The 23,923-nt window shown below is 36.0% G+C and overlaps 5 protein-coding genes and 1 pseudogene across 6 annotated transcripts in view; 4 read left to right on the top strand and 2 right to left on the bottom strand.

Moving 5' to 3' along the window:
- Window positions 1-141: 141 nt before the first annotated feature.
- Window positions 142-1,387, bottom strand: LOC128165271 (neurocalcin homolog). Its single transcript, XM_052829647.1, has 2 exons — window positions 873-1,387; window positions 142-553 (listed from the first exon to the last, which is right to left on the bottom strand). Exons 1-2 carry the CDS (start codon window positions 1,248-1,250, stop codon window positions 362-364), a joined length of 570 nt encoding a protein of 189 aa, XP_052685607.1. The 5' UTR covers window positions 1,251-1,387; the 3' UTR covers window positions 142-361.
- Window positions 1,388-7,811: 6,424 nt separating this feature from the next.
- Window positions 7,812-9,144, top strand: LOC128165976 (uncharacterized; annotated as a pseudogene).
- Window positions 9,145-10,632: 1,488 nt separating this feature from the next.
- Window positions 10,633-12,093, top strand: LOC128165975 (uncharacterized). The gene has a single exon (XM_052830903.1). The coding sequence runs from the start codon at window positions 10,939-10,941 to the stop codon at window positions 12,091-12,093; it is 1,155 nt and encodes a 384-aa protein (XP_052686863.1). The 5' UTR covers window positions 10,633-10,938.
- A 1,971-nt stretch (window positions 12,094-14,064) lies between these two features.
- LOC128165269 (neurocalcin homolog) lies at window positions 14,065-15,653 on the bottom strand. The gene is made up of 2 exons (XM_052829645.1): window positions 15,061-15,653; window positions 14,065-14,643 (listed from the first exon to the last, which is right to left on the bottom strand). The coding sequence occupies exons 1-2, from the start codon at window positions 15,436-15,438 to the stop codon at window positions 14,434-14,436; spliced, it is 588 nt and encodes a 195-aa protein (XP_052685605.1). The 5' UTR covers window positions 15,439-15,653; the 3' UTR covers window positions 14,065-14,433.
- Window positions 15,654-16,705: 1,052 nt separating this feature from the next.
- Window positions 16,706-23,144, top strand: LOC128164852 (zinc finger protein 678-like). 2 transcript variants are annotated; one of them, XM_052828880.1, is made up of 2 exons: window positions 16,706-16,801; window positions 18,912-23,144. In XM_052828880.1, the coding sequence occupies exon 2, from the start codon at window positions 18,991-18,993 to the stop codon at window positions 21,055-21,057; it is 2,067 nt and encodes a 688-aa protein (XP_052684840.1). In that variant the 5' UTR covers window positions 16,706-16,801; window positions 18,912-18,990; the 3' UTR covers window positions 21,058-23,144. The 2 variants fall into 2 exon arrangements, with proteins under 2 accessions (XP_052684840.1, XP_052684841.1); XM_052828881.1 differs by having other exon boundaries at window positions 16,727-16,793.
- LOC128164854 (CAP-Gly domain-containing linker protein 3-like) overlaps window positions 17,538-23,923 on the top strand; it is a 134,987-nt gene continuing 128,601 nt past the window's right edge. Inside the window, exon 1 of the mRNA XM_052828889.1 lies at window positions 17,538-17,557. The gene's annotated coding sequence lies outside the window, so the exon portion shown is untranslated. The remainder of the gene's footprint in view (window positions 17,558-23,923) is intronic.

Raw genomic sequence — 23,923 nt, 5'->3', positions numbered from 1 at the left:
ACATTTTAAATTAATACAAGTATTTTATCCAAGTGATTTTTTTCATTCAATACAATATATGCAGTTTTGCATAATAAGGAGTTGCTAAATGAAGTTATATCAGTAGATCTATTAACAAACATTGTATTATAAGGAGTACATATGTATTCGTGGACTGGGAAAGGTTTCTTACTAAAGAATCTGTTATTGGGCAGTTTCAGGAAATTGACAATCATTATAACATATCTTTTCTTTGAATTTTAAACTTAATTCTTGAACAGCTCCTGACAATAAGAAATTATTTCTTATGGTTTTTGCTACGATCAGCAATAATACCCATAAATCTCTTGCTGAAATTTTTGACACAGAAATATATATGACGTCACTGAATGTCGTAATTTAACTCCAGCACGCTTATCAAGCTCCTGTCCTGGGAGGTGCTCTCGATGAATTCTTGGAGGGAGATTTTTTCGTCATGGTTTTTATCCATCTCCCGGAAGACCTCGTCTATTTTCTGCTGCACGGCTTGTTCGCTTTCGTTTTGCGTCATAATTCCAGCAATTTTGTGAATAGCCTTTAAAATAAGGAAATTGTATAATATTTACTGATATAAAAATTGAACTTTATTTGATATAGTATTTGTGGAAAGAATTTTGCAATTATGACTGTTAAAAAAACCAATTATTTATACACGACTAGTATTTAAAAATTATTTTATAACATTTAAATAGAGTATTGAACAAGACAATTATTCTGGAATTTAAAAGTAACTGGTCACAATATTTTTAAAGTTGCAATCTTTTCAAGCATTTGTCATATACTGTCATCTAGGTAACTTTAGCGCTTGCTTGTTGTGATGACATCTTCTCTAAAAGTTTGTCTAGGTCACTTACCGAAATGATATCCTTCATCTCGCCTTTAGAGATAAATCCATTTTTATCAATGTCATAGATGCTAAAAGCCCACTTGAGTTTCTGTACAGTGGTACCACGCAGGGTGGCGCTGAATCCGCAAATAAATTCCCGAAAATCGACATGTCCATCGTCATTCAAGTCGAAAGCTCGAAAAACGTGTCTGGCAAATTTCGAAGCGTCTCCTTTCGGGAAGAATCCCGCGTACATTTTTTCGAACTCTTCGACATTCATGTAGCCTTTAGGCCAGTCTGCAATAAAGTCTTTGTACCAATCCTGTATTTCTTTCTCCGTGAACTCTGTTTGTTTTCTTAGATCCGCCATTGTTTCTGGTTTCAGCGCACTGCTCCGAGAACCCATTCTGAATCGCTGTTGCAGTTGAAATAATTTATTTTTTACATTCAACGAATTTTATTTACGCTTACTTATTTCAATCAAAATTTGTTTGTACATATTTAATGACTCCACTGTGGTCCATACAAATGTCTTAATGCTTGACTTGTGTTCGGATTAAGTTCTTTGTGCTATGTTCAGAAAATGACCACTGCTAATAAAATGGTCATTCAATTTTCATACGTCAACAATTTTTGAATGTAAATATTGTTCTGATCCCAGGTATAAAGGGCTGTGACTAGAAAGCTCAAAAGACGAAAACACGTAATTAAAAAGGATTAAACCATACGTATATATGTATCTAAAAATATACATTTTATTTACATCTTCAAGTGGTAGAAAATATGTTTAACTGTAGTACAAGGTTGATCCGGGGATTATGATTGACAAGTACTGCAGTACATGTATATAACGAATATTGATTCTTCCGTGACCCCGCTATACCAGACACGTGACCCCGCTATACCAGACACGTGTCCCATGGTTTACGACTGTGCGATCGAAAAGTCTCGTTGCTAACCCGAAAAACGAATGGTGTCGAACTGTTCGTGTATGTTAACACGAACAGTTCCAGCGATGGATTAATATCTGCGTTAAGTCACAAGAACCACACATTAAAAAAATCGCTTTTATCTTTATGACAGATAACTTTGTTTTATATTCTTGCAATTTGGTGCTAAACAACGGAATCGCGAAATTAAATATTCGCGTAATATCAGAAATTTGCAGAACAGATTGGTTGAATGGTTGGTTAATTCATGGAATGATACAACGATAAGTCGTTGCCACTGCGGCGAATTCTCGGACGCCGTTGTTTTACCGAGCTCCGTCGGAAAAGCCTAAAGTTGCGACTAGAATGGTCGATCATTATTGGATAAATTCACAAAATCAATCATTCAAAACTTTGTTGGTAACGTTTGTAAAGTTAACATTTATAAATTAAATTTTAGTTCTTACTGCTAAGTGTCGCAGGGTCTTGTTAATAAATGACACTGGATACCTGGTATGGATTTCAGTTACACTGGTCTTTTTTATTTTGTTATTATGAGGATGATATTAACAAATAAAACCTATAAGTTTAAACACACTCAAACTCAAAAAACAGTTACCCAATTCATACGCAAGGTAGTTTAGAACATCAGAATAAAATGAATTAAAATTGATTTACAATTATAACTATATATAGAGATCAATTACAATGGAAACGGAAGCTTACCAGATATCCAGAAATATTGGTTATTAACAAAATAAGTGTATATTTTGAATACGTAAACTGGTATAGGTAAAATGCATAGTATTTACCATGAAGGTAAAATCAAGTCGTGGGGTTCGGAAATTGGCGGGATTTTCGCTATTTATAGCTCGATTGGCAAGGCGCGCCAAGTGTAAATACGCTATATATATATTATGCTTTTGAATGTCAACTGACATACATCGTAGATTTATATATAAAATCTTTGTCGGTATTCCCAAGTCAAGACATTAATCAACACTTTTTTTTTTACACACATGTACATGAATATATGGAAATACTAGATTTAAAATGTCTTTGACCATGCAGATTAAAAGTCAAGGTCATTATATTTTATGTTAATACCCAATTTAGTCAGTGTATCATGTCACAAAATCTACGAATAGCAAGTTGGGGATGGGGTAAATACGAATTGATTGGGAAAATTCTTAATTTTGCGAAAAGACATTGGGGCGCAAATCTAATTACGAAAGGTCTTGGTTTCTTCAACTGTTTACTTTTTCTTTCAGTAGTTTCTATTGTATACTCTGTAAATTATCAGTACTCAGTAAAGTAACCACTGATTGCGCTATAACTCGATGTAAACTATAATTAGCTTACCGGTATCTTATCAATTTTGTTTCACGAGTAGTGAGATTATGACCATCAATTCTTAACAATAGTTAATTAATTAAGAAATGTAAAGTATAGTTTACAGATGTGAATCTATAATATAGTTTGTCCCAAGTTATTGCTTCCATCACTTTTTTATGATTTTTGATAAAAATACTTATACCTGTGAAAGAAATACAGTTGAAATCGAAGGAAGGGGAAATATCCAAGATATCCTCATTGAACAATTATCATTTTTTACTCATAAAAGTTCACAGGATCGAAAATAGATTTCTTACGGAGATTTATAATGGGAAATGTTAACATCTTTTCTCTATTCGGGAATACTCGGGATACCTCGCGCAATTTTTCAACGCTATCATTCGGGCTTATTAATGGCTGATGCAATGCAAAATCCCCGTAGACTTTCTATTTTTGGATGTGTATTGAAACCTGAAGCGGTAGAGGGGGCATTTCAAAACAGATGATCTGGATATTTTTCATATTAGTGGATGAACGTAGTTAGAGCATTAATTTCTTTATCTATCTGGATACCATAGCAGTAAAAACAATAAAAGACCAGTTTGGACAAATAACCATTATTTATTAGGCATATATGGTAATGAAAAAAAGCATTAGAATCATGGTAAATCTCCAAATGCCCAAACTGGTAGTAGGGGTAGAAACATATGTATACAACACATTATTATCAATACATGCACACCGAAAACTGTAACTCCAGGGACAGATAGTCCCAAACTGATGGCACGGAGAGGAATGTTTATGCCTAAGGGTGTGGTACCTCATATAGGGAAGCTAGAGAGGTGGAATAAGAACACACGGTTAGCTGCATACAAAACACCAGCATCCTGGGAATAGACGCACGCTGTACGGGTCGAATGTTTAGTCACTGTCAGGGTAATTTCCTGTTTTGGTTGGTTCACGAAGCACATATCGACACCAATGTTAGCGACAACACATATTGTTCCTACATTGCCAGGGTAGTTGAAGTCTTTAGCTTGGCTGGCTAGTGGGACAAGTCGGAACAGACTGGGTAGAATAGGATATTCTGTTGTCTGGACGGAAGTAACGGTATTCCAGTAGTGTCTGAATCTCCTCCCAATAGTCAATACAGCAACCCTCACATTAAAATGTTATTGGTACACACATAAACATGGAACATCACATGATACAAATAATACATATATGAAAACAATATAAATGAAATGAAGACAGGTATGTACCCATGGCAAGATTATGTGGGGGTGGGGAACCGACGTAACATTTCTGACCCTAATCGCTCTGCTACTTGCACACGGAAAGAGAGGGAAGGATCTAAATACAACTTATAAGCATCTGACTTCCAATCCACTTGAGATTTTATAAGGTCAGGTGGGAGGCCACATTCAAGTGCAAAAGAGGCCCCCCCCCCTTCGAAAGCTGTGTCCCGAATATTTGGATGGGTCTAGACCAATTTGAGACAAACATGATTTAAGCATTTGTAGGAATGTTGCGTAGCTCAAAATGTGAGCTTTTGATTCTAGTATGTACGTAAAGGCTGGACAATTAGGGAGATTGGTGCATGGGTTTAGCATTAAAACCAAACGGAGTACTGTAAGATCTATATCCCAACAGCAGTGGAACCAATCCCCATCCCAAAGGCCCCCCGCCCCTGATGTACAGGCATCCGTGTATACTGGGGTGATGGGGTTTTTGTGCAGTAGAAGGAATTTGCCATTGAAGGTTTCTAAGAACCTGTGCCACCAAGCAATGTCTTGGTGGATTTAATGCGATACGCATATCTTGTGCGTTTTGTGCTGTAACTTGCAAACTGCATAAATAATATGGGGCAGGAATACTCTTCCGCTATAGACCACTGAGGCTGCCCAGTTTAACTTCCCTGCAAGAAATTGAAGCTGCTGTTTTGAAGCGCGCTTTCGTTGCATTAATGCCTCAAGCTCAGATCTGAGCTCATCCAGTTTGCCCTGAGGCAAGCTCAATTGCATCTTAGTACTAAAGATTTCTATGCCTAAAACACTATTTGCTGTGTAGGGTCTTCAACTTTTTTCCAGTTGATATAAAAACCCAGTTTCTGAAGTAAATGTAAAAGTGTAGCCAAAGCCTCAGCACACTTGGATTTAGAATTTTCACAGATGAAAAAATCATCAAGATATGCTACAATGGTGAAACCCCTGCGGACCATCATCCTTCGAACAGCCTGGGAGAGACGATGAAAGATGCCCGGGGCTTCCTTAGAGCCAAAGGGCAACTTAGTGTCATAGAGATAAATTGAGACTTTAGCCATGTAACAGTTAGGATTGACTAATTTTTTTGCGTCATCCAATGACTGGTACTTAAATTTGAAGGTATTGGAGACATAATCGTTAACAGCCAAACCTTTTGGTCGGCTGCAGTCATGAATGATGCGAATGCCTCCGTCTGACTTTGGAATGATACCTATAGGGCTTACTATAATAGGTGGGGAAGGTGCAGGGACATAATTGACTTCTGCTATTTCTGCTAGAATTTGATTAGTTGCTTTATTGAAAAGATTAGCATTTTTTGATGATGAGGGGTGGTTGTCAATTTCTACGTGCTTGGGTGAAAGTTTAGGGTCTATAATATGAAAGCCATTTTGAATACCATTTAAGATGAATTCCTTATCTTAGTCAAGCTGCAGTTCTTCCTCCCAGGCAGAAAGAATGAGGCCAGCAGGTTTTACTGGCCGTTTTTTGTAGCAGAATGCTCAAATGCGGGGGTTTTCCGTGCACAACCAGGAATAGAGCACACATGGGAGAATTTGCATAGCCTCACTATACAGCCCCTCCTAGAGTTGAAGCGTTTGCAAATTTCTAGACCTTGGGGTGTATGAGATGTCCGTGGTGGGAGAGAATTTAAAGGATGACGTGCCCCCCTTTGTTAATTTGATGAGACCAGTTAGATGCAGTTTGCATGGTCATGGGCTTTGGTTTTAAGAAAACAGTCTGAATGTGGGGTACATCAGTGCCCCATCTGAACCTGTGCCCATGTTGCAACTTCCTGTATTCCCTGTCATAGAAGTATACAGATTTTATGTCATGGGTTGAGAATAACTGATAAATGCGTGTGGTATAGGACAGGTAGTCTAAAACTTGGTCTTGACCCAAACAATTTTCTTGGAGCAACTTTTGCAGGATGGCTAGATTAGCCACAGACCATTGTCAAACTGAAAGGGATTCTAATTTGGGTTTAGAAAGGCCTGATTTAAAAATTAATTGCCCATCGTCGTTATCAGAAATCACCCTTTCCGTATGCAAGGAGCAAGAGTTTACAAAATCTGCAATGTCATAATGCTCTTTGTTAATTTGGGGGTCCTGCCATCAGTACATACCGTTCGTATTGCCACTTGATCCTGTATGGGAGGGTTGCTTTTGGGTTTGTGCCCCGTTCAATTGGCCCAGAACGTTCCTTATAAATACGTCGTCGTCACCAATGTTTTGAATGCTTTGCTCAGAGTCCACGTTCATCGGCAGGTCCTGGTTACAGTGGTTAGCGCTATTTCCTGACGCCGTTTGGCCTCGCGGAAAAGTCTGTTTCAGACTGTGAAGTAGCAGCTTTATTTGGCCGATCGGAATGTTGGCCTCGCCGAGGTCGTCTTCTGAAAGGAGGGATAATGTTTCCATGCTGTCATAGCCCAATTCTATTAGTCTGTATGCTGTTTTGGGGGAGAGTTTTTTTTTAACAGCAGCTTCACCGCGTGTTATTTCTACCTCGCTATCTAAGTCCGCCATTTTGTTTTCAAACACAAGGAATATATTGAATATCGAACACGATTCGAGTCAACGAAGCCAAGTCGAAACGCGAAAGACAGTGAAGTGCAAACGGGGATTGAAGTAAATTCCTCCGGGAAGCAAAACAAACATCCACAGCACATAGCCGAACAGTCTAAGGAAATGATCCAGAAAGCATTTTGGCGGTTGAAGTCTGCTTCCTCTATCACGGACACAAGGCGAACTTCTTCTTCGTCATACAAGACATACCATGAGGGAAGACGAAGGAACTCTCATAGGGATAGCGAATCCATAATGTCCAAGATCAGAAAAAATACTAGTATTTCGTCACAAAATCACAATTGCAATGGCAAACTGAAGTTAAAAGCCTTGAAAGCAGTAGAACAAATTGTCGTGGCTTTGCCTATAGCGTAAATTTTAAAAGCTCCTAGCTCCTAGGACATTTCAGATGAAGAATGGGCATCTTCCTTGCCAGAAAATAATCTTATTGTAAGCATGTGGCTGAATACAAAAGACACCGACAAGCAATTCTGCAAGTTCTGTGAACAAAAGGAGATCATTGTTCATGCTAAATATTGGTGTAAACCGTGCATGGCAATCATCTGCGACGAATGTAAGGATTTGCATGAATTTGTAACAATTCTTCAAAAGCATAAGATTGTTAACATAGATGATACTGAAGATTCCTTATTTTACGCGAGTACTTAATTCCGCGATTAAACGGTTTTCCATTAAATCGCGAGAACATAAAATCGCGAATGTCGAAATTTTAGCATAGTTTCATGTAGTTTACATATGTTTGAAAATTAAAAGCGAGATTTTAAAATTCGCGAGACGGGCTTCTCGCGATTTTACGCGGATATTAATTCCTCGCGTTTAATTAGGAATTTACTACTATTGAAGATTGTGGAATAAATGTTGAGATTGAAGAGCTGTGTCCAATTACATCAGAAATTATGTTGTTGTATTTGCCGTGCTAAACACCACAGATCGTGTCAGTTGGTAGAAATTTTAGCAGACATGGCAGTGGAAACAGGACAAACCGATGTTCAAAATATTTTAGCATCATTTTCTGACTTGCGAAATGTATTGAGAATATGCAGCTGGAAAATCAGACCAAAATTGCCCATCACAATTCAAAGAAACAAGAAATTTGTGTACGCACTGAAAATGCAATTCAAGAGTTAAAGTTGATTGACAATGCATTTGCGGCATAGATCAAACGATTTGAACAGACTCATGTAGATTCTGTCATAAACTTAGAAGTTGCATTTAATTAATTAAAACAGCTTTCGACCACAGTACTTGAAACCAAATTTCTTTTGCAATTAATCCAAGAGAAGGGATCCCCTAATCAACTTTTTATCACCAAACAAAATCAACTGGCGCGAATTTTTGATCATATTTCTCGTTTGAAACATCAGGATATTTGGAACTTTCCTGATAAGGATACACAGCCAGACACTAATTTCCGGAAACAACATTTAAGACAGGAGAAGCTTGAAGATGTAAAGTTGTCAAAATCTCCCTCTGGAACGGTTGAGACTCTTCAGTATGTCTCCACTGCTACCTGCAGCAATTTTTGAGAAGTAAACATGACATGTCTAAGAAAGACTGGATAGAAGTTACCTTCAAACGAGTATCCCAAATAACCAGTTTGCCAGAGAGGTCTTATTATGGTTTATTCGTTCATGACACAAGCATCATTCTGAGCTTTATGAAACACCCTGCACTTATAAAATTTACGATATTAGCGAACCTGTCGGGAAATGTATTCACACTGAAAAATGTCCGAGCCCACCGTACGGTCTGTGCCACTCCAGGATAAACGAGAGCTTGAATGAGGTCTACGTGTCTTTCGAAAACTTTGTCGTCCTTTATTTGATTGATATTAGAGACAAGGTTACATTTACGAGAGTCCGAACCATTTGTTTGGAAAAAAAACCCATGCAGGAAATTGCATGTGGACTGGACACTACCTTCTCAGCAAATAACAAAAACGTATTTGTTTGTTCCCTTGATTTTTAAATAGAACTCCATTCATCGTTTTAAAAAGGGATTAAGTGTTGTTTCGTTTCTTTCCTCGTCATCGAAATCTGATTTCCATGCGTGTATTAAAGGTGGACGCCTAGTGGTTGTAGATCGGTATTACCAACAGATTTTCCAAAGCGAGAAATTTCATCAAAGCAGTCCTCATGGGCTGACAATTGATTTGCAAGACAACATATGTGTGTGTTGTAGAACATAAGGGGAGGAAGCGAAAGCAGTTTTCGTTTTTCAATGTTCACAATTTTTTTCAACTCTTAAATAGCAAAAACATCGTAAATATTTGCATTTCCGTATTATCTATTTTCATTTTTTCTTCATAAATTTGATTCATATATAGTTGACTTTGTATTTTGGTGTAAAAAGACAGAAAGAAAACTTCAAGATATGTAATCAGTGTTATCACGTCATATGCTCATCTCAGCTTTTGCTATAAATCGAATAAAAAACCCGAAACCTTCCTGCGGGGTGGGATAGACACGACGTTTTGTTCGCCCTGTCTAGACCAGTTAGATGACGCATTATATAGAATTTTATTAAGAAATAATAATCCTTGTTTTACGCGGTGTTTTTCTGCTTTTGATGTGTATACACTCTCTTATTCTTAATTATGATGCCTTATTTAATAAATAGCCATATTTAATTTTTACATGTGAACAGTCTAATTAAAGTTAAATGTTAGATCCGCTTGCTTTCTCTCTACGTAGCGAGTAAGCGAGCGGATCTAACATCTAATTTCAGGTGAACACCGATGTTAATTTAACACCTTTATATTATATTGCAATACATATAATATCATAATTTTGAATTAGAATATACAAATTATATAGAAATTGTCCATATATCTACTGTGTGAACTTCCATGAGTTTTTTATATTATGAAGTTCCAGTAGTTAGGCCATGCCTGGGTCTTATGCTGCACTCTCTAAGAAGGATCATTTGATCGGCGTTCTAATGTAAACTCACTTGATTTCATTTTACCAGTGATCAAATATAATACGCCTGTAAACTACTAGTAATCACTTCACGATAATAATATTTTTTTTCATTTTATTTAAATAATACTTTTGAAGCGATACATAATTAAGTTTTTATAATGATAAGAAGCAGTTTCAACTTAAATATTCTGATTGTGTGATGACTACCATCAAAATAGATGTACATGCTCAACTGTGGGCGACAAAAAGGGCAAAAACACTTTTAAAATAAATACTTATCTTATTTCAATGACCATAAAACGCCATAAATAAGATGAAATGCATGATCAATTGAAAATTTTAAATAAAAAATGTTGCTGAAAGTTCTTAGTTCTTTTCTAACAGGCTGTTGTAAACTGAAACTTAATTTGAAGTAGTGGAGATCAAGGGTTAAGGCCATTGTTTCATTTGTTAATGCATCATTTTCGAAATATATGGGAAATGGGTGAGGAATTGGAGTTATTATGAATTGACTGGAAAAAAATCTTTGTATGCGAAAGGAGATTGAGATGCCAAAGTTAAGGACAACCGGGTCTCATTTCTTCAACTGTTCACTCTTTTCAATGAACTTTATCAACCAAAGTTTTATTACCTTTAAATACATTTAAATATATTAAAACGGAAGCCTGTGCTATACGCCTCAAATGCTTCAGGAATAATATTCTATACTTTCAATATCGAAAGTGAAATATCATTTCGGTCTTAATCTAAAATGGCCACCCTCGGGAACATTCCTCCTACTACCAGCTCGGCAGGTGACACCTTCTGCTGTCCAATATGTCTTGAAGAGGTCAGGAATCCAAAGTACCTCTCGTGTCTTCATACTTTCTGTGAATCGTGTATTGAAACATACATATGGAGCACTGCAACGTGTCTTGACAGATTAAATTTAAAGACGATTGATTGTCCGGTATGTCGAAAGTGCATCGATGCTCCTAGGAAGGACATTTCAGACGAAGAATGGGCATCTTCCTTACCCCAAAATAAACTTATTGTAAGCACACTGATGAATTCAAAGAATGCCAACAAGCAATTCTGCAAGTTCTGTGAACAATCGTTCATCGTTCTCTGACCTGCAGAAGTGTGTTGATAACATGCAGCTGACAAATCAGACCAAAATTGCCCACCCTAATTCAAAGAAACAAGAAATTTGTGTGAGCACTGAAAAGGCAATTCAAGAATTAAAGAAAATGATTGACGTAGCATTTTCGTCATGGACAAAGCGATTTGAACTGATCCATGCAGATTCTATCGGAATCTTGGAACTTGCATCTGATGAATTGAAACGGTTTTCGACCACAGTTCTTGAAACCAAAATTCTTCTACAATCGATGTTAGAGAATGGCTCTGCTAAACAACTGTTTATCACCAAACAAAGTCAGCTCGCTAGAATCGTTGATCATGTTTCTCGTTTGAAATCTCAGGATATTTGGAATTTTTCTAGAGAGTATACACAGCAAGACACTAGATTTTGTCAGCAGCTTTTGAATCACAAAAAGTTTGAGGATGTAAAGATGTCCAGAGTTCCATCTGGAACGATTGAGACTATTCTACAGTCTATCTCGAAAGCGTATTGCAGCAATTTCTTGAGAAGGAAACATGAAATGTCCAAGAAGGACTGGATGAAAGTTACTTTCAAACTAGTATCCCAAATAATCAGTTTGCCAGAGAGGTCTTATTATGGTTTATTTATTCATGACACAAACATCATTCTAAGCTTTATGAATCCCCCTTCTCTTAAAATTTTCGACATTAACGAACCTGGTGGAAAATGTATTCACACCGAAGAGTGTCCTAGCCCTCCGTATGGTCTGTGCCACTCCAGGGTAAACGAGAACTTGAATGAGGTCTACGTGTCTTTCGAAAACAGAATAGTTCTTTATTGGATTGATGTCGAAGACAATGTTAACTTTATAAAACTCCGAACAATAAAATTAATTAAACCCATGCAATCAATTTCATGTGGACTAACCACTTTATACTCTGCAAATAGCTCGAAAGCATTTATTTGTTCTCCGGATTTTGTTATAGAACGTGAATCGCTGTATAGCAAAGGATTTGCTGCTGTCCCATTTCTTTTTTCGTCATCGAAGTCTGATTTTCATGCGTTTACTAGAGGTGGGAGAGTTGTTGTTGTAGATCGAAATTACAAACAGAATTTCCACAGCTTTTGAATCACAAAAAGTTTGAGGATGTAAAGATGTCCAGAGTTCCATCTGGAACGATTGAGACTATTCTACAGTCTATCTCGAAAGCGTATTGCAGCAATTTCTTGAGAAGGAAACATGAAATGTCCAAGAAGGACTGGATGAAAGTTACTTTCAAACTAGTATCCCAAATAATCAGTTTGCCAGAGAGGTCTTATTATGGTTTATTTATTCATGACACAAACATCATTCTAAGCTTTATGAATCCCCCTTCTCTTAAAATTTTCGACATTAACGAACCTGGTGGAAAATGTATTCACACCGAAGAGTGTCCTAGCCCTCCGTATGGTCTGTGCCACTCCAGGGTAAACGAGAACTTGAATGAGGTCTACGTGTCTTTCGAAAACAGAATAGTTCTTTATTGGATTGATGTCGAAGACAATGTTAACTTTATAAAACTCCGAACAATAAAATTAATTAAACCCATGCAATCAATTTCATGTGGACTAACCACTTTATAATCTGCAAATAGCTCGAAAGCATTTATTTGTTCTCCGGATTTTGTTATAGAACGTGAATCGCTGTATAGCAAAGGATTTGCTGCTGTCCCATTTCTTTTTTCGTCATCGAAGTCTGATTTTCATGCGTTTACTAGAGGTGGGAGAGTTGTTGTTGTAGATCGAAATTACAAACAGAATTTCCACAGTGAGGAATTTCAAGGCAGTCTTCGCGGGCTGACATTCGATTTGCATGACAACGTATTGGTGTGTTGTAGAACAAATAAGCTTAAACAAATCAGATGTGGAGGGAACGAAAGCAGAGACATAGAGTTGGACGGTATAAGTGACGCTTTCAATGTCGTCCTCCATCCTATGGGGGAGAAAGTTCTGGTTTTGGACTTTGGTGCAAAATGTTGTATTTACCAAGTTTTGTAGAGTGTTTGTGATAGGCACATTTATTTTTATGACAAAAACCTCACCAATAGTAGATTTAGTTTTGTATAGATGTGATGATAAAAAAAGATCAACATACGCTGTTGTTGATTTAGAACATTACTGCAAGGGTCAATAAATTCATTGATGTTCATCATAAAGTTAATTTGATATAAAATAGATGTCATAATTTGCCTACAATAATTGGTAATCATGTGTATCTGTTCTTAAAACATTTGATTTGTACATCGAGATGGACAATTACTAGTATATGGGGGATATTCTCTTCATAGTTTAGATCGGTGTTTGGTCTAGTTGTACATGACAGGAGTTTGGAAAATAAGATCAGTTGATATACGGTATTATAGATAAATACTTGAGGTTTCAATACAGAAAGGTTTGTTGTATAATCCTATTGTCATCGAAATACTGGACAAGTAATAAGACAGGAGAATTATGTTAAGGTTGTACGCACCTTCCTCGGAAAAGACTATCCATCCAAGTTTCACGTTGCTATCCCATTTGGATCAACTCTCCTCTGTCATAAAGAGGTGTTTTCAAAATAGAAATATATCAATTTCAATTTAAATGTGTAGTTTGCGAAAGTAGAGTTTTTAGCGCGTACAGTGTGGCTTTCTTTTGATATGCCCACTTTCATAAATGGTCATAAATTAGTCGCAGTCTTTTTATGAATCGATACTTATTTGACACCTTGATTAAATGCAATACATTTCAGTTTTAAATTACACCGGTAAATGACTACAATTACCAAGACATGTACAAAGAACAATATACGATAGATGATTTGATGAACACTAAACTTTTACAATTAGACGCCTAACTTTTACGAATAAACGCATTAGAGTAATAATATATAAAAGGTAATTTAACAATATTTCATTTCTATTCCACACCTACAGGGGTTTGTAGATTTTACACGGGGACAATATCGATAGACTCGACCCTTTGTTAAAAAGAAAAATATGCTTGTTGACACAAGAAACCCTGTTTGAAATATAAAAGCCTCGGCTTTTATAATTCTGTCTGCAACAACCACGAGAACACATCTGTTAATTAAGTATATTTCTGAAAGGACAAGAAAAAACACATATTTGATGACGATGTGTCTTTTGGATTTTTCAAATAAAGTAAGCGACTAGAACAACTTTTTTAAAAATAGAAATCTGGATAGCGGGTCTTTAATGGCCTGGATTTGAAGACACCCTGACACTATCAAGTCTTGTATTTCACAAAATTACAAATTGAATACTAGAACCATGTAATGTCCGTTTGAAATTCCTCGATCTTCGCTAGCAAATAAATAGTACCAATCCGCTTTCCACCTCCGGGTTTTACTCAAACATCTATCGTTTTGTAATGGTACTGGGTTGTAGATGCTAATGAGGCCGGCAAACATGGACTTTTGCCCATATATCTACTGTGTGGACTGGCATGTGTCTGTTGTTTGGTGAAGTTCCAGCAGCTTGACCAAGCCTGGGTCTTTTGCTGCACTCTCTAAGAATTCTCTGAGAGAGATTCTTTGGTCGGCATTCTTGTCCATTCTCTGAAACACTTCCTCGATTTCCTGCCGTAGTGTCATCTCGCTTCCGGTGTCCCTCTTGCTGCCCGTGACTTTATGAATAGCCTGAAATGTAAACATTTCTTGATAATTATAAGTTATCTTATTTCATTTATATTGAATCGGAAGCTAAACCAATTTTCATTTGATGTTTTAATAACTTAAATAGAATTTAAAAATTAGAAATCTCGTCTGCAGTATTCTGCTCGCGAGATGGATACCATCAAAATTTGTTCACCTACGAACGTTCTGGTGCAAATATATCATTTATAGCATATTATTGATTTGCTCATTAAACAAAGAAAGTTTTGTTCTCATTTCAAAACATTGAAAACATAAATTAAAAAACTAATAATTAACAAACACAATTAAGACATAAGAGGATTACTGTGTATGCAAGCAACGGTTCAACACGGGTCTTTAAATACTTAAAACGTTCCTTACAAAAGTGGCTATTGTTGTGGTATGGGGCAATGAACTTACAGAAATAATGTCCTTCATTTCTTCCTTGGAAATATAGCCGTCCTCGTGAATATCGTACACCCTGAATGCCCACTGCAGCTTCTGCTCTATGCTTCCCCGTAAGGTTGCGTTCAGACCGCAAACAAACTCCCGAAAATCAATGTGGCCGTCCCCGTCCACATCAAACGCATGGAAGACGTGTTTGGCGAACTTGGAAGCGTCTCCATTGGGAAAAAATCCCTCGTACATCCGCTCAAATTCACCCAGCTTCACATAGCCTTTCGGGAAATCATGAACAAAGTCCTTGTACCATTGCCGAATCTCTTCCTCGGAGAACTCCGTTTGCTTGCTTAGCTCTTCGATGGTTCCTGGTTGTAATTTGCTGTTCTGTTTCCCCATCTTTTTCCTTGCTGGACTCGGTCCTGTTTTCCACTTTATGAAACCAATCTAATCACTGATCTGCGCCGAACGATGATATTTTATTGATCTTGTATAGATGAATTGTTTACATACCTGGTATAAAAAAAAAATTACCACGCATACGCCGCTATACGTATACAACAACGCAGAATATATTCACCAATGTTCTAAAGGGATGGCATTTAAATCACAAATAATATATAAATGTATAAAAGCACGATTGCAATAACTTGATAGTGCTAATGGCCGGGTCTAGTAGTGCACATGGATTTATGGGTATTTGACACTGTAAATTGGTTCTGGGATTTGTGGCGTAGTATTGAAATTGATAATCTGATAATTATGTGATCTGATTAAAATCAATAAACTGATACATTCGTTTGCTAATATATCGTTCGTTACATCGATTTTACTTTTTTGTTGATGTGTGAAATCAATGACAGCATCGCGATTGTTAATTAAAGGGTATTAATTAATATCTGGTCGCAAAAAGGGGAAAGTAAAGTCATTCATTAAATGTGAATGAAGAGGAGCCGTTGAACAATATTACCTTTGACAAATTATCCAAATAAAAAATAATCAATGAAGTATTGAACTATATTTTTTTTCAGCTTCATGTTAACCAACCACCCCCCACCCAACCCATCCAAAAGAATTGAACAAGATTGTGTAGATATTTGGTTTTATTTTTTTTTAAGGTTTGACAAATATCAGAAAGCATGAAGTGGATTGTACGCATTAGCTAATAAATATAGCGATGCTCCATTTTTCAGGTAATTCTGAATTACTGATGAATCACAAATGATAGAATATTTCACGTCATCTTAAAAAATTGGTTCACATTAAAATAGCGTCCATATTATTTGGGTCCGGATAAAAGAAGCCCCACTGTACATGGAATCTTAAATTTTGAAAACTTCTGAATTATTGACCTTTTTACTTACAATATTTACCGCAAATTTTATGTTTCATGTTATATAATTTTAATTTTTGAAGAAAAAAACCCGATCGAAAGTTCGTGCTTTTGATCAGAAAGTGTAATGTTAAGTTATGTAATATGCTATCATGGTTATTATAGTAACTTCAATGGAGCAGCGAACAATAATTTTATTAAGTCTAATGACAATATGTGCACACAAAGGACGATATGTGTAGAATCATTCCATTCTTATATGCATTTTTTGCAAATCAGGTAATTCGGAAACACGATGGCCGTTGTTTTCGTTCCATACTTTACATGCTCTATGTAATTTCCTACTTGAGCTGCTGTGGACAAAGCACATCAATCATACGCGAGAAACTGACAAAAAGCATCTACTCTCGGCTCGACATGGGTATATAGGTATACTTTAATGTTTATGTTCACGATGCATTCTAACAGTTTTAGTCAAATCGATCCAATGTTCATATATTTAGGTGTTTGTTTGAAATTCCCTGAGAGATGAACACTGTAACATATGGCTATACAAAAGACTACAATGACCGCTCAGCGTTTCCAAAGTAAAACACTGGCTAAGCAATGTATTCTGGGAATTCAATATAATATGTTTTACGGTGCGACTGTTGGGGCGAGCGCAGCTTATGATTTAATATGTGTATAGGTATCATAACAATAAATTATTTTTTAGTATGTTTTACTAAATGATGCCAAAAAAGTAAATGAATCTGAATACAATATATTTTCCTAATTTTCATTATTCATGATTTTTACGCTACAGCATATCTAAGCAATACTTCCAGTTTTTATTTATGTATGATATTATGTATTGTAACGGGATGGGAGAAATAATGACGGACTAGACCGGATTTCGAACCCGGGCCCCCTGAATCTCTAGTCAGGTGCTCTACCAACTGAGCTATCTGGCGCCGGTATTCAAACCGGTCTGACCGTCACATTCCTCCCCCCTTAAATGATCTTCTTCCCTGAAGATCACCCCAGTCTCTTCCCCTGGCAGGAGTTCACCTGTCAGTTCCAGGGGTTGGTCACGGCACCAAATGTAACGGGATGGGAGAAATAATGACGGACCAGACCGGGTTTAGAACCGGGGCCCCCTGAATCTCTAGTCAGGTGCTCTACCAACTGAGCTATCTGGCGCCGGTATTCGAACCGGTCTGACCGTCACAGTATTATATTATCTATAATATTAATCTAGGATACAATTTCGTTGAATAATTAAGATTTAAATGTACATGTAATGTTCAGTGCAGACTTTTTTCCTTCTGTTCACTTTGGCATTTTAGTTTTTAAAGTTTTGTATGTCAGGCTTAATTTGTAACCCCCCACCCCCGAGAATCAAGGGTCAAGAATACCCGAAATTTGCGAAAATCACCGGATCCTTCTTAAAATCTATTAAATGTGAGCATTCTAATGAGTGCAAGTTAAACAGTTTCATATTTCTGAAGAAATGCCCTTATTCCTTAGCTTTTGCAAGATTTTGAGAAGATTTCATATTTCAGTTATTCAATTTACAGTAAATACATTTAGAGTTATTTTCCCTTATTTTCGTGATTGTGACGTCAGAGTTCACGTTTGTTTAGTGTTGTATAGTCCTTTAAAAATGCCACTGATAATTAAATATACGCATTATATGCTGTTTTATTTACCTAAAAAGCATGACATTCTTGAAATTACACAATGTATATGCTTCTCAAAAGTTTTACTTTGATTCTCATGACAACGTGAGAGCGCCATTTGCAATGCATGAATTGCATTATTGGTCGAAATTTACTGACGCCAAAAAAATCAGACTGATCAATGTGCAAGAAAACCATAGTGACGACACTCAATTCTGTTGGAATACAGAGGTTAAATGGCGATAACTCTGTTAATTTTACATTGTGTCAGTAGTGTAGTCACAATGCATATACATAGTCTTTATTTATTTTTATCTTGCTTGTTCTCGTAAGAGCATGAAATGGAAAACCATATTTACAGGGAACTGCTGGTCCGATAAAAACAGGGCATTACTGGTCCAAGTAACTGACGCCCAAAAAATCCATTGAATGATTGTGTATTCAGTCCGAATTTTCTATTCAAACATGCCTTGCTGGTAGAGCTGGCTGCGCTCGCTAATATTCTTGTGGGTCCTAAAAATGGTGCTTAGTTGAGTAGGTTGACATAAATTTGTTCAGCTTTTGTCTGGAATTATAGGCCCCACCATTAGCGAGGAAAATTTTATAGTTCAATAAGATTTTGCAAAGTTTTGTTTCAAATGAAAACAAAGCAATGAAGCAAACTTTTAATTTGAAAAAAAAGAATTTCCCTCCCTCCTGGGTCTGAAAACCCCAAGTTGGCAATTCCAAACAAGCAATTTTTTTAAGGATGGCATTATTTAAGCAAAAACAGCTGTGTCATATTTTATATGATTTTATTTTACTATAGAGTATAAAAGTGAAACAAAACAAAAGTAGAATATACTTGTGCAAAATTTCAATTGTGTTTTGTGTTGTAGATTTGAAAAGGATGGCAAACAGCTGAAAATATAGTCATTTGAAAGGGAAGAGGGAAAAGAGTTGTGCAATAAAAGAGACATGGAAAATACAGAGGAACCAAAAGAAGATTTGGGGAAAGATGGCAACCTAACACTTGATCATGTTTGTAATAACAGTAGTTTAGATAGTAAATATGGTCACAAAGACAGGCAAAATGTTAATCTTTCCATTGGACAAAAAAAGGGTGAAAAATCTTTTTACAATACGAAACGGTCTGAGCATTTTATGCAAGTTGAGTTTGGAGATTCCTCAGCTTTTGAAATCAGACAAACCCCTACAGACAACACCACTTCCTCAAATGAACAGGAAAATGACAGTGAAAAACATGGAAAACAGCAGACTCCTGTTAGTCGAGTCAGTGCTATTGATAATAGCCAAAGCAATGTGTGGGGAAGTGAAAAAGATAAAGAGTGTCAAGATGAAGCCGAAAATACCTCTGCTACTCAGTTTCAAAAAACCATAAACAATGACAGAGAGCCAGCAATAGAGACAAGTAGCAAAAAGAGGACCATAAATATGATTGTGAGTGACATCCTGAAAAGTAAAGAAACAGTGGACAAGGAAAAGTCTGATGATGTACACAGCAAAGATGGATCAGGGAGTGAAGATACCAGGAGGGAGACTCAACCAAAGAAGAGAAGAAAGGCCAGGAACCCTGTCAACCTAGCATATAGTGAAGATAGTCAAGACATAGCAGGGGATTCACTCTTTGACAAGGATGATAATTTCAATTGTGAGGTTTGTTTAGCATCATTTAGCAGACACATTGACTTGGCAGAGCACTATATGCTGCATAAGGATGAGGAGGGTTATACTTACATGTTCAATGGAAAGACATATGATACCACTCCAGACCAACAGAGCTTTATAGAATCTTATTTCTACAGCAAAATGAAGGAAAAATCATCTGTTCATGAAGATGGACCTGATGAATTTTATCAAAACATTCCAGTAAATCAAGACAATGATGAATATTCAAATCAGTCAGCCATGGAAGAGGGATCAGAAATGATCAAAAGTGAAAGTGAAAACCCACTTCAATGTGACTATTGTGACAAAGCTTTCAGCAGTACTTTGTTACTTAAGAGACACATCAGTGTACATACTGGTGAAAGACCTCACAAGTGTGATGTCTGTGGAAAGACTTTTAATCTACCTCATCATCTGAAAACTCATGCTAGAATCCACACCAATGTCAGACCTTACAAATGTGATGTCTGTGGCCGAGCCTTCAATGAAAGTTCCAGTCTTAAAAGACATACCCGAATCCATGCAAAAGAAAGGCCCTATATTTATATTTGTGATGTATGTGGAAAAACTTTCAATGAACCTCATAATCTAAGGACCCATCTCAGAATTCATTCCGATGTTAAACCTTACACATGTGGAGTGTGTAAAAAAGCATTCATTCGTCAGCAGACTCTGAAAAATCACATGCGTATTCATACAGATGAGAGACCGTACAAGTGTGAAGTTTGTGAAAAAGCATTCAAAGAGCTACACCACTTAAAAATTCATGTCCGCATCCACACAGATATACGGCCGTACAAGTGTGACATTTGTGAAAAGACTTTCAATGAAAGGTCAAGTTTGAAAAGACATATCCGGATTCACACTGGAGAGAAACCATATAAATGTTCCTTGTGTGACAAGGCATTTAATCACAATGAGAGTTTGAAAATTCATCTACGACATCACACAGGTGAAAGGCCATTCAGGTGTGACATCTGTGATAAAACCTTTACAGACCCCAAAAATTACAAAAGCCACCAGAAAACTCATTCAAGCAAGTTGAAATTCAAGTGTGAGTCCTGTGACAAGTCTTTTTCAGAGGAAGCTAGAATGTGGCAACATATGAGAATCCACAGTGGAGATCTCCCATTCAAGTGCATGATTTGTGGTAAAACTTTCAACCAAAGCTCCAGTCTGAAGCGGCATTTGAAAACGCTGCATCCGGGTATAAACTTATCAGACAAAAGTCTGTTTCCTTCAATTCCAGTTGAGTCAGATGAAGACGAGGATTTGGATGAAGAAGACATTGCAGATGTTGTAAATGAACCTCCTGAAACCTCCGCAACATTTCCTGTTGGTGTAGAGAAAGCCTGAAACCTTGTGGGTTTTTTTTTACCTCATGTCAATTCCATACTTGTGAAAATTCAAAACTTAAGGTGCAATCATCCTCTATAATTCCACAATGTTCACCTTTTTTCTTAAGGAATCTAAAATTATGTTTAAAATGCAAAGTTTAATTTGAAAGAAATAATTTGTTTTATCTTGAAATCTTTGTAAAATAGATAGTTATTTTCCAATTGGGAGTTATCACTCTTTTAAGAGGATCATTTCACCTTAATTTTTAGAAGGTTGTGAAACATTGTAGTTTTTCACATTTATCCTTAATACATATTTTATACCATGATTCATGTAGTAATCTGTTACATTACTGCTGCAGTTTATAGAAAATTCCTTTTTGTCTTCAACACTATTTAATGGTCAGAAAATGAAGATGGAAATGACATTATAAATCAGTTGATACAGAGTTTCACCTGATACGCCATCTAGTGTAACTTGTGTAAAGTGATTTTATAGTTTTAGTTTTTTCATATGTTTGTAAAATTTTACATTACTGTGTATTGAATTAAATGTGCTTAGTCAAAAGTTTTAGTAAAAAAGTGCTGAATGATTTCAAAAGTGGTGCAAACATGTTACATGTTTAAAAAACATGTATCGGTAGTATAGGACTATATGATAGAATCAAATATAAAACATGATTTTTTATTACCACTGGAATTATTTTTTATAGACAAATCTCTTGCCAACATTTTCTTCTCTTTTTCTGAATGTTGAAGAAAAAGACGCACTAAAACAGTAGTAAAAACTTAACATGGCTTAATTATAATACGGTATATGTAATCCTCCAGAATTTTAATTTTCCTTGATAAAATTATTGCTTGTTAAATTTTGGGGAAACTAAAATTTTCAGAGATAGAAGATGTACACCTTGTTTTAGTTTTTATGAATCTATAACATTTATGTCAAGTTTTAAATTGTATTTTTGATAAATTTCTGTCTATTATCAATGAAGGGTGTTAATGTATGCAGATACCGGGTATGTAGTCAGCATATTAATTATTACCGGGTATATGCATGTGATAAAACATTCATACATGCAAAGCATCAAGTGAATTTCTATATGGCATCTACCGGTAATGCTAAACAAATGTGTTTAGGTATAAAGAACAATTTTTTTCTTCATGTTATCAATTTGATCATCTTCAAAGGAGTTAGATGATCCACACCTTTATTCTTTTCTTGGAGTCAATGAAATGTAAACATGATTAGATTGTCACCCTCTCTTAGTGAAGATCAGGTGTACATAGCTCTTCTTACCTCATGAGAACTAATACTCAATCTGACTTTTGAAGGAGTTTTAGATTTTAGTACAATTTAAGGTGGTATGGGACACCTCCATTTTGTGACATACAATTTATCGAAATAAACAATAAAATCAAGATTAATTTTATAAATTGCTTCTTTCCCTTAATTGTCACCTAGCAGCATAGTGCTGGGGGTTAGAGGTTTCACTACGAATTTGTAAGTGATGAGTTTGAATATCGCTGGGTTTTTTTTTTAAATTTACCTAAATTTTACCTTTCCAAAAATTTTTAAAACATAGTTTTTTGGTGAAAAAAAAAATGTGTAAAATTTGAAAATTCTCAATTGGTGAAAGTATTTTAATTATAATGTAGTGTACTTTAATGCACATTAAAATCGACAGATGTCCCATACCACCAGACCTTAAGTAGCAAAACATTTCTTATCATCATGGGAAGTAATCAACATAAAAAATAAAACGGAGCCGTTAAATATGAATGCAAATACTTTGATTTAACAACATGGATATGTGATTGTTTCATTGACCTGCACTTTACCAACAAGTACCATTAGATTTTTGACGGGGAAGAGAATTTTAAAAAAAATGGTATTGTTTATTGTATAAATGAACTAGTTTAGGCTGAACACAACTTTCCATTTGTTCATATGAGTACATATAAATGTAATTGTAATTTTTTTGTATGTAATCAAGTACTGTAGTTTGGAATTTCCATTTGAATTCCACTAACTGTCAAAATGGCGATATCTATGTTGTTAAATGTATTTGGTTGTAAATTTTGGAGTAAATCTTTATGAAAGATTTTATCAGTTTTTGTGTTGTTATTTTGTCATGAACAGATAGGAGACAAAGATAATAATCTGTAATGGTTACATGTGCACTCATTTAAGAATTTGACATCATTGTAAATATGCCTTTGTGTATTTGCAGTTCATAATGCCTATAATCTTTGCAAAAAGTTGGTTTGTATTTTCTTTTAATTTTTCTAAAAATATTGATGTCAACAATATCTATAGCAATTATGGAGCTATAAACAATAAATCGGGGTTTTACGGAATGTATAGTGAGAATGCAATATGTATCGGTCATGTAAAATTCGTTTTGAAAGAAGGACACCCAAATATCTAAATAAGCAAAAGAAGACAAAAACTAAACAAACCCCCTCCCCCCCCCCCCAAAAAAAAGTAGGGTGGAAGGAAAAGGAAAACGCACACACACCAATTTTTAAATCCTTATTGTTGGAGTGGGGGGGGGGTGTATTTAGAACATGCCTGTTTTCACCCCCTCCCGCCCATATTCTGTGTATCATTCGAATGTAATAGGCTTTTTTTTGGGGGGGGGGGGGGGGTAAAGAATGCATTTTATACATGTGGATCTATTCATGATATATAGATCTTGTAAGCATTCAAAATATCAACATTGAAGTTACACATACTCAATGACTATATATTGCAAGGTTAGACTACTGGAAAGTATAAATATACGAGACAACGCGGTAGGTAACCATTATATAAAACTTGCGTCTTTGACGTTAATTGACATATTTTAAAATTGATGTCAATCCGGAGTATCATTTGATAT

Source organism: Crassostrea angulata, chromosome 10 (assembly GCF_025612915.1).
Source record: "Crassostrea angulata isolate pt1a10 chromosome 10, ASM2561291v2, whole genome shotgun sequence".
In the NCBI taxonomy this organism is placed as follows: Eukaryota; Metazoa; Mollusca; class Bivalvia; order Ostreida; family Ostreidae; genus Magallana; species Magallana angulata.
The sequence above is the reverse complement of the archived record's forward strand: the minus strand, read 5'-3'. Positions and strand labels throughout refer to the sequence as shown.